The sequence below is a fragment of the Lycium barbarum genome, chromosome 5 (assembly GCF_019175385.1).
Source record: "Lycium barbarum isolate Lr01 chromosome 5, ASM1917538v2, whole genome shotgun sequence".
NCBI classification, from domain to species: domain Eukaryota; kingdom Viridiplantae; phylum Streptophyta; class Magnoliopsida; order Solanales; family Solanaceae; genus Lycium; species Lycium barbarum.
Window position 1 is genome coordinate 11,168,239 of NC_083341.1, and position 11,416 is coordinate 11,179,654.

At 34.7% G+C, this 11,416-nt stretch overlaps 1 protein-coding gene across 1 annotated transcript; it reads left to right on the plus strand.

Annotated features, from left to right (window-relative positions):
- The first annotated feature begins 7,052 nt into the window (after window positions 1-7,052).
- Window positions 7,053-8,485, plus strand: LOC132639188 (uncharacterized). The gene is made up of 4 exons (XM_060355662.1): window positions 7,053-7,351; window positions 7,494-7,683; window positions 7,942-8,112; window positions 8,183-8,485. Exons 1-4 carry the CDS (start codon window positions 7,053-7,055, stop codon window positions 8,483-8,485), a joined length of 963 nt encoding a protein of 320 aa, XP_060211645.1.
- The last annotated feature ends 2,931 nt before the right edge of the window (window positions 8,486-11,416 follow it).

The following is an 11,416-nucleotide window of genomic DNA, read 5'->3' on the forward strand; positions in this document are numbered from 1 at the left end:
TCTTCCTTAATTAGTGGGAGTAGGGAAAATAAGTGTCCTAATTAACATTACATGCTTATCGTCTCCTCTCCACCACCACGCCCCCAACCCCTCCACCCCGACCCCGACCCCGACCCCGCACCCCACCTCACCCTATAACTTGTTCCTACATTACATATATAAATGCTTTTCAAATTAAAAAAAAAAATATGTTTACTTATCAAACATCAGAAAATAAGCAAGAACCATTTTCATGAAAAATATTTAATGTACCAAACACACCATAATAGAAACTTGAGTAAGACTGAAAGGTGCAGGTAGAGTAGCACAACTTCTCGTGGCCGACTGAATATTTGTGAAGTTTTGAAGTCCAAAAGGACAATTAGACTTTCAAATGAATTAGTTAAGGATCATACATCAGTTAGAAGAATCTAAACCAAATACATTAAATATCTTTTAATGAACGTCCATTAATCGATTCAACCAAGTATAGAAGAAAAATATAAGAATTTTAAAGAAAAAAAATCACTTGCTCAACGTGTTTACTTTTTTAATTACCAGGGACATTTCTTTTGATTAGTTCACGAGGACGTATTAACATACCATGATTAAGACTCTACCTAGACCTTTCACTCTTTTCTTTTATGAAAAAACAAAACATATATTATCGTTTCTATAGCGGCCAAAGCAAAAGATGAGAAACATGAGTATTAACATTCAACCTGGATTCGAGAAAAGCTAATCTGGACCTGGTATTTTTACACTAAATCATATATTAATTTAAATCGAGATCAGAACAGATACAAAATTATTATGGTTAATTGGTGAATCAAAGCTCAGAATATAGGCAATTATTGTTGTTTATAGGAATAGGGCCTTTTATTGGAGTATAACAAGGTGGTCCTTAAAGTAAAATAAAATAAAATGGCGTAGTCCAACGCTACACGCTCAAACGATTAACAAGACTTAATTATATGTAAAAAATTAAACTTATTTTTTAGGGAAAAGGACACAAATAGCCACTGGGCCCATAATAAACCCAAGCCCTAGCCCAAGTTTTCCCAAATCCAAAAAGTAGCCCCTAAACAATTCCCCCAAAATCTGTAGCAAGCCTTTTGTGGCGACTAAGTCGCCACAAAAAAGTTAAAAGGTCGCCACTAAAGGCTGATCGGCCCAAACCCAAGCACGTTTTTTTTTAAAAACAAAAGTCAAACTTTAATCGCCACTAAAGGCTTGCTACAAAAAAATCAAGTTTTTTAGTGGCAACTAAACTAAAAAAAGTCATCACTAAAGGTTAAATATTTCAAAACATGTATAATATGTGTATATTTAGTAAGAAATATTCCAAAAAACTCTGCGGCGATTTTTGTATATAATATGTATCATTTGTGTATAAAAATATGTACCAGTACCTATTTGTAATGTATAGAAACTGTATAAAATATGAATCACTATAAGGTATGTATCATTTTTGTAGATAATATGTATCATTTGTGTATATAATATGTATTATAGAATAGAAAATTGTATCATTTTTGTATATAATATATATTATTTTTGTATAGAAAGTGTATATATAATTCCAGCATATGTATATAAAATGTATCAGTCTTGTATAGAAAGTGTATCATAAGTATAAAAAATATATCATAGAAATCGTATCATTATGGTATATAATATTTATCACTATTGTATATGTAAAAAAAAAATATCATATCATTATTGTATATTATGTATATAATAAATGTATAATTAACATATAATTTATATATAATAAATGTATAATTAATTTCAACATATGCATATAAACTGTATCATTCTTGTATATACTACTAAATATACACATATTATACATATTTTGGGATATTTCTTATTAAATATACCCACATTATACATGTTTTGGGATATTTCTTATTAAATATACACATATTATACATGTTTTGGGATATTTAACCTTTAGTGACCATTTTTTTAATTGTCACTAAAAAGCATGATTCTTCTGTAGCAGGCCTTTAGTGGCGACGATGCCTAAGACCTTTTCACCAAAACAAAACCTAAACCCCCTACTGCTCGAACAATTGAATCAGAAGTCAAGATATTCACACCCACGCATAAAGAATAACCTGTTTTGTGGCGACTTTTAGCCGCCACAAAAAGTCTGACTTTCTTTTTCAAAAAGCTCTTGGGCTGCTGGGCAGGCTAGCGCTTGGCATTATTTTGAGCCAGCCGGCCATTTTTTGGCATTATTTTGGGCCGAGTAAACTCCTGGAGATATTAGGCTCAAATATTGGCCAAATGTGACATTACTTTGGACCATTGGACACACAGTGTCCTTTTTCCTATTTTTTTAAGTCAGTGTTTAAGTGTTTAACTATATATGTATAAAAGTTAAACCATTAACAATACTTAACATTTTGTTTAAGAGGAAATCTGTTACGGTAGTTTTCAAAAATGTAGATGCTCTAATTCACTTAGAAGATGGGCTAAAGATGTCCAACCACTTTAAGGGCCGTCGATGGAGTCATTGCGCAATCAGTTATAAGATGCTTTTAATGTGGTTCTCCTTAAACATTTCTAAATTAGGACAATTCTTATGCTTGTCCCTATCTTGGGGTGGTCTTTAATTTTGTCCCTCAAATCACTAGTCTTTAATTTTTGACCCTCAAATAGTTGGTTTTTAGTTTTTGCCTTTTCACACTTTAAGTAATAAAAAAATGGCCGAAAATACCCTAACATTCTGGGTTCGCACCATTACAGAGTCAAAAAAAATAAAAAAATCGCAAGGCAAGGTTTCATAACTATCAGTTGGCCAAAAGGTCATTCTGAAAATTTATTTTGCCCAAAGTTTTGAAAACTACACTTTGGTTCCCACAGCCCCAAAATTTTAATTATCAGAAATAGAAATAAAGAAATAAATATTTCCCTCCAAAAGCTCCCTATTTCTCCCTTTCCAGATCACGTTTTCAGCGAAAATTCCGGTGAAAAGTCTGGCTTTTCATCGAAAAATCAGTCCCCACGACTTAATGTGGCGTCGGTTGCAGTCATAAACCATAGCCATAGTCTTTTATGGATTTATTATGGCTTCGATTTCAGAATATATTATAATAGGTGGTGATTACATGGGTGAATGGGAGGGGACCTCAAAATGATGGAATTGGATTTCTATGAGCAAGATGACATGATGATCCTGATAGTGATGACGAACAATTTAACAGACAAAAAAATTAAAAAATAAAACCCCAAACTCAACCCCACACCCTAAATTGCACAAATCTAAGGGATCGTGGTAGGTATATCATAAACTGACCGTCGTCAATAGCTAACGATTATCATTTAGGCTTGACTTTACGCATGGTCAATAATTTTCCACATGTTATATATAGACCAAGGACAATATTTGTCTAAAAAGTCATAAATAAATAAAATAAAACAACTAAAAGGACATGCCACTATTTAAACATCATAATAACACTTTAATACACCATATGAGAGTCTTCATCCATTGAACACATTTGTCTAAAAGGCCAATATTTGTCTAAAAAGCCATAAATAAATAAAATAAATTAAAAAAGGAAATATCACTATTTAAACATTATAATAACACTTTAATACATCATATGAGAGTCCCCATCCATTAAACACATGATCAAAAGAGTTTTAGGACATGTAATGGTACTTAAAAGGCCAATATTTATCTAAAAAGAACCATAAATAAATAAAATAAAATAAAAAAGAACATACCACTGTTTAAAAATCATAACAACACTTTGATAAATCATATGAGAGTCCCCATATATTGAACACGCAATCAAAAGAGTTTTAGGACAAGTAATGGTACTTTAAAGACCAATATTTATCTAAAAAAAGCCATAAATATATAAAATATAATAAATAAAAGGACGTGTCACTATTTAAACATTGTGATGACACTTTAATACATCACATGAGAGTCATCATCCATTTAACATACGATCAAACGAGTTTTAGGAAAGTAATGGTACTTAAAAGGCAAATATTTTTCTAAAAAAGCCATAAATTAATAAAATAAAATAAAAAGAGGACATACCACCATTTAAACATTATAATAAAATTTTAATAAATTATATGAGAGTCATCATCCATTGAACACATTATCAAAAGAATTCTATGACAAGTAATGATATTTAAAAGGCTAATATTTTTCTAAAAAGTCATAAATAAAAATAAATAAAAAGACTTGATACTATCTAAATATTATAATAACACTTTAAATACATCATATGAGAGTCTCCATCCATTGAACACATTTAAAAAAGAGTTTTAGGATAAGTAATGATAATCATAACACTACTATCTAATTAGTCTTACAACAAGTTATTGTTTTCAAAGCACAACTTTGTTTTAAGGATAAACATTCCTTGTGCTTAAACTCTTTGGATCATGTGTCTAATGGATGGGGACTCTCATATTATGTATTAAAGTGTTATTATTGTGTTTAAATGGTATCAAGTCTTTTTATTTATTTATGGCTTTTTAGACAAATATTGACGTTTTAAGTACCATTACTTGTCTTAAAACTCTTTTGATCACGTGTTCAATGGATGGAGACTCTCATATGATGTATTAAAGTGCTATTATAATGTTCAATGTCCTTCTTATTTATTTATTTATTTATGGCTTTTTTAGACAAATTTTGGCCTTTTAAGTACCATTACTTGTCCTAAAACTCTTTTGATCATATGTTCAATGGATGAGGACTCTCATATATTAAAGTGTTATTACAATTTTTAAATAGAGGCATGTACTTTTATTTATTTTGTTTTATTTATTTATGGATGTTTAGACAAATATCGTCTTTGGTCTATATATAACATGTGTATAATTATTGACCATGCGTGAAGTCGAGCCTAAATGATAACTGTTAGCTATTGACGATGGTCGGTTTATGGTTTAACTATCCATTGTCCCTTAGATTTGTGCAATTTCGGGTTTGGGGTTTTATTTTTTTAATTTATTTTTCTATTAGACTAGTGCAAATTCAGCATACTTTTCATTCCAGCAGTCGCCTTTATTTCTCTAGTTTATCATCGACCAAAATGCTCTAGAATTGTCCTAAGCGGTGAGTTATTATAAGGTAAGGTGGTTTATTTCCAGTTTGGCTTATAATTTACCCAACACACCTGTCTTTATTTTGACTTAAGGATCATAAATTTTTTACAATGGTAATTGATATGTCCAAGTGCTTTTTGTTTTAATGATTGTCAAACGTATTCTGAACCAGATAGAGACCTGGTCTGTGATATGCTCTCTGTGCATCTTGCACAGTAAGCAGAGACAGCTGTAAAGCCAAGGTACTCACTACACACAAGTACAGCAGTAAGCTGACCCATGTTTTAGGTCAAAATATTGAACGAGTGGCATCTATCCATCCCATATGCTTCCCACTATATATACAACACGTTGCACCCATATTGTGTACTACTTGGAAAACCTAAAAATCACTCAAAAAATGCAGTCGTCACAAGACAGTCTAAGTGTTCAACAAAGCTAATCACAAACTGAAGGATATGTTTCCAACACTGAAGATGTTTTATTCTCTTAGTTTGTTTTAAGCTTTGTTTTATGTGTTTTAACTTGTAATCCTACCCTGCTCTTATAAGAAGTTGTTGTAGGTATTTCAAATTCTTAGTAGTTGTTAGGAAATTTACCTTTCAATCTATTAAGTTGTACCATTGTCTAGTGCTTAGTCTAAGGTGTATTAGTTGGGTTTGGCTAGAGGTAGTCAACCTTAGTTTTCTTAGCTAGAATTGGTCAAGTGGAGGTATTTGCAACCGGTGTATTACAAAGGTTGAGGGACTACGGGAGTTAGTTCTTAAGTTGTTACTATTGTAAGGGTTGAGGGATTATGAGAGTTAGTTCCTAGTAGGGGTGGGCATTCGGATTCGGTTTGGTATTTTTGAAGTTCGGGATCGGTAATTCGGTAATCGATAATTGAAAATAGATACCAAATACTGAACTTTCAAACTTCGGTTCAGTAATTCGGTAATCGGTAAATCAAACTTCGGTTCGGTACGGTATTCGGTAATACCATATTGAAGTCGAAGTCCACTGTATTACATCACAAGACTTCACTGCTTAAGGTATCAAATAAGAAATTGATTAGGTTGAAGCCTTCATATACACACATTTTAGTCGAGAAAGTAATATGTCAACTTAGTTGTGCAAAAACAGAACCAGCCTAATGAACTTAGTTTCTTTCATCAATATGATGTATTCAAGAAGTAAACTACTGATTTGCAATGAAACTCAAAAAGTAATAACATTATTACGAGTATCATTTTGTAGCAGATAAAACGTGATTTAGAATTGTAGACTACATGCGGCAAATTTATCCAATATGCAACTGATATTGGTCTAGAGAAGAATTGCTAATTGCTAATTGTTATTGACGCTGGGAGTAGGGAATGAAATATTAAGGATTTTAGGTAATGGACTAAACTGATGGCAATGGGTAATTGCTATTGCAATGGGATTAGGATTGGGATAGACTAAATTAATGGGCCTTTATTTAGTATGTATTTCGGTATTCGGTAATACCGAAACCGAATACCGAATTTTTTTAAGTTTATTACCGAAAACCGAATCGAAAATCGAAATACCGAATACCGAATTACCGAAATCCCCGGTTCAGTTCGGTAATGCGATTTTCGGTATTTTTTGCCCAGCCCTAGTTCCTAGCTTACAATATGTGGTAATATGAAGTTACTCGTGTAGTGAAGTTGAAATCCTAATAGGGTAGGTCATGGTTTTAATCCCTTGAGCTAGAAGTTTTCACGGTACATCCTGTTTCCTTTACATACTGCACTATATAAGGGAATGGATACACACCCAGGTCCCTCCTTATACTGTTTGGTAGACGCACAGCCTCTAACAAGTAGTATCAGAGCAGGTGCTTTCTAAAAGGTTAACAACTAGAAAGAATCTGTGAAATGATAACCCTACCAAACCTAGAAGAAGGTCAATCATTTATCAGACTACCCAGATTCAACGGAAATTATTATGGGTGGTGGAAGGCTAGGGTGCATGACTTCATTATGGCTGAGGACTTAGAACTGTGGGACATTATTTGTGATGGTCCTCATATTCCTGTAAACAAAGATAAAGCTGGTATGGAAATCACTCCAAAAATGAGGCAAGAATATAATGAGGCAGACAAGAAAGCTGTGAAGAAGAACTACAAAGCAAAGAAGATTCCTGTCTGTCGAATAGGAGCTGATGAGTACAATCGAATTTCAGCATGTAAAACTGCTAAAGAGATCTGGGAAACTCTCCAAACTGCCCATGAAGGAACAACTCAAGTAAAAAACCCTAAAATTGGCATGCTCATAACAGAGTATGAGTTGTTCAAAATGAAAAAGGATGAATCTATCCATGACATGCACACTAGATTAATCAATGAACTCAGCTCTCTAGGAGAGGTCATCATATCTATCAAACTGCTAAGGAAGCTACTTAGAGTTTTGCTTGATTCTTAGAACCAAAGTAAATGCCATCTATGACGCCAAAGATCTCGCTAAGCTGATTGTTGATGAACTAATAAGAAATCTCAAGACATATGAGATGAAGATGACTTTGAAGAAGACAAAAAAGAATGAAGTAATGAAAGAGAGAAATCTTGTTCTTAAAGCTGCAAGAGGGGATTCAAGTGACAATGAATCTGAAATGGTCTATCTTACTCGGAGTTTTCATAAGATAATCAAGAAGAATGGTGGATTTACCAAGACAGAGAGCTCTAGCAGAAACTTCAGAGGAAACGACAACTGTTGTCACAAATGTGGGAAACATGGCCACTTCATAAAGGATTATCCTCAAAACAAGAAAGACAATTATAACAGGACCGCCAGGAGGAACTAGATCCCCGACAGAAGATTCTAAAGAAGAGAAGCTGCTGACGAGCTGGTAAAGCAAGCGTTTGATGCATAGGGAAATTCTTCTAGTGAATCTGAAGATGAAAATGACCAAGGGAACATATCATTGATGACCATTGAAGATGAAGCAACTGAAAATGGGTCAATAAGTGCGCTTATGGCTAAGTCTGACACGGATGATGATGATAAGGAGATAAACTTTCTTGACATAGAGAAAAACTTGAAAGTTTACTCTAAAAAAACTGATAAACTATCACGTGTTAATTGATGCGTATCACGTTCTGATTGCTGAGAAGGATGAGTTGAATCAAGTAATTGATGAGACAGAGAAAGAAAGGGATGACCTACGTATATCCTCTGGAGAAATGAAGAAACAAATCCATGAGACAAACCAACAATACATTTTGTTGGAAAGCCAAGTGAGAGAAGGGGTGAAAATATCTTTCAAGGGAAAAGGTGAAGCAAATGAAACCTTTCTAGTGCTTGAAAAGATGTTAAAGATAGCAAAACTAAGCCTCATTGCTGAGATTGAGATGAATGTGTTACTAGAAAAGGATTTGAATAGGGTTAAGTTTGATTTTGATAAAGCTCTCAATTAGACCTGGTCCTCTGATGTGATTGCCTCCATGTACAAAAGTAAAGGAGATGAAAAAGAAGGGATTGGTTTTAATAGAGAGAAAATGCCTTATAATCCACACAGTAAGTATGTCTTCACAACTGAAAACTAATCGTGCACTCACTGTGAGAAACCAGGATATTACAAGGAGGGATGTAAAGCAAGGATTGAGGTTTTTCAAATGAACAAAGGCTTTGTCAAAAAGAGAGTCAAAATAGGAGGAACTGGTACTCAGAAAAAAGGTTCTAAAAAGGGAACGAAAGGAACAGGTCCTCAAAAGAAAGGATCTCGGGAAGGCAGAAAAGAAGTGATACCCATATGGGCTTAAAGGAGCTTGATTCATCCCTTTTATAACTACAAGGGACCTAAGCTAATTTGGGTTCCCAAATCCAATCACTGACATCATGTGCAGGCTGAGGAGAGAGAATAAATGAAGTTGTCAATTATGTTAGCAAGCAGGGACAACAAAAATCTCATGGGTTAGTAAAGAGGTGTCTCCTCAAGGACTTCACGACAGGATGTATGCCCTTGGTATCTAAAGGAAAGGACACATCTCAATGTCAGATGTTGCAATTCAGAATTCAAAGTTACTCCAGGCAGAAGTAAGAAAGGAAGATGAGTAGAATGGTGAAGCAGAAAATGCAAATGTTGGGTCAAAAAGTGGGTGTGACAGGAGAAGGGATATACACACATGGGAGGTATAGGACATCTTGTGAACAAGTTTTCAGAATAGTTGCTCGACACCATCAAAATTGTCTCTCTGGGATTCAGGTTAGTAGTCCTTTCAGTATTTTCATATGTTCCGAACTACTTTAGTGCCAAGTCAGTCAAGTGTCTCCTAATTCAAAATTAAAACCTTAAACCTTCCTATCAACGTTTCACTTTTGAACCAATCTGTCCCTTCTGTTACACCGGTCCTAAAATGCCATCTCGGATACCGTAAAAGGCTGTCTGAACCAACTCAAATACAAGCATCACAAAACCCTTTTCAAACCAAATCAAAATGGTCTCCAAACCATTATTATCATAGCACTCAATCTCTTCTAACCAAAGTACATCTGAATCAATTCCAAAACCCCCCATACTCATCTCTCCAGAAACTAGCAAACGAAGAGTTTCGAGAAAATCTAGATCTTTATCTGGTTTTCTTGACCAAAGAAATTTTTTTGACCTTATGGAAAGTGATGCAGATATATACCTGCTAGCGTCATACTCTTTTTTGAGAGAATCAAATGACAGAAGTGGAGGAGTTAAAATGGAAAGACCTAACATCGACAACTCTGCAGGACAATAGATCAAAAATCTTAACAAGGAAGAAAATTATGATGATGTCTTACCTGTCTCTCACCCTGAGAAAAAACCTGGTGCCCCATCTGTGCTGAAGCCCCAGATGCCTCAAGATAAAAAAAAGAAGAAAATGAAATAAAAGGGAAAGACAGGAGGAGAGAAGGAGATAAGAGGAGAGTCTGCTTCTCAAAAGAAGAGGAGGATAAGTACAAGTAAAGAACCAAGTGACTCTAAGAGACATAGAAGAGGACTGAGAGAGGGACATCTCCAAACACAGAAAATTCTCTTTGAAATGATGATTGATGTAAACCTGGAAGAGGAGAATGAGATAAAAAAACTGTAAGAAATGGTGGAATTCAAGATTGGACTCATCTTCTTACTTCGCTGGCTTCGTGTGTGTATGAAGCTGAAGTGATTGGACTATTTACAAATCTACGTCATCTTGATGATAGTACTCTGATTCTGACAGTGAACATGAAAAAGTTTGTTTTCACTGAATCAGTGCTATCTGAAATCTTGGGAGTAAAAGCTGAAGAGGTGAGGGATGTGACTGGAAGGGTGTTCACCTCTTTTAAAAATGTGATCATCAAGGAAGAAATGTCAACCTTCCCTGGAAAACTCTCCAAAAAGGAGCTTGCGCCTACCTACCAACTGATTTCTAAATTTGTGGACAAGGTACTTATACCGAGAGTTGGAGGGAATGTCAGTGTCACTACGACACATTTGATACTCATAGAAGCCCTATCAGTGTTTGAACTAATCAATTGGCCGGCTATCATGATCAAACATATGATCAATGCAGTTAGCACGGGGGGAAATGAGCCTGGTCTTCCTTATGGTTTTCTCTTAACAAATATGCTTGGGCATTTCAATGTATGAACCGGAAAAGCTACCTTAGGAACAAAAGAGAATTTTCTTTCCAGAGCCATTCTGAAAGACTGTGAGTGTGTGGATGAAGGAGCGGATTCCACCATTCCTATTATAACCGAAACACTAAAGGCAGTTAATGCAGAAATTCAGCAGTTGAAGGCTGAGAATGCTATTCTGAAGGATCAAGTGAAAGCTAAGGTAAAAGATCTTAGGAACCAACTGCTCCAGGATCAGGGTTCACACATTGAGAAAATTGATAAAATTCTTCACGATCTAGATCATCCCCAGTTATTAGTCTCTAGCATTTCCCTCCAGTCCCTATCCTCTCCTCCCATTTCTGATTTTGTTTTTCTGACTAGTACAATAGTAGTTTATTTAACATATGTTTGCACTGTTTTAACTACTATCTATTTTTGGGCAATTACTTTTTTCTCGTGCGCTATTGCTCGTACCTGTTATTGGCTACGGTCTATTTCCTTTTTTATGATGCCAAAAGGGGAAAGATATATGTTGCTGCAATTCAAAGAGGGAAGATATGCTAAAATCAAACGGCAAAGGTTGATATGTGCTGTTTATAATTCAAGGACCTTTTAGTGGACAACAACCTGGTTTTCCAATTCGCAGAGGAAATAGTATTATGTTACTAAAATGTTGCAGGTGCTTTGACAATGATGGTCTACTTTGCAGGGGGAACAAGTGAGAAGCTGGTCCTTAGGGGGAACATAGTCTATAAGTTTTTCATCATCAAAAAGGGGGA

Coding starts and splice junctions, on each gene's coding strand:
- LOC132639188 (XM_060355662.1), top strand. CDS start 7,053: ATGGCTGAGGACTTAGAACTGTGGGACATTATTTGTGATGGTCCTCAT. Junction 7,684..7,941: donor GTGACAATGAATCTGAAATG/GTCTATCTTACT, acceptor TTTGATGCATAG/GGAAATTCTTCTAGTGAATC. Junction 8,113..8,182: donor ACATAGAGAAAAACTTGAAA/GTTTACTCTAAA, acceptor ATTGCTGAGAAG/GATGAGTTGAATCAAGTAAT.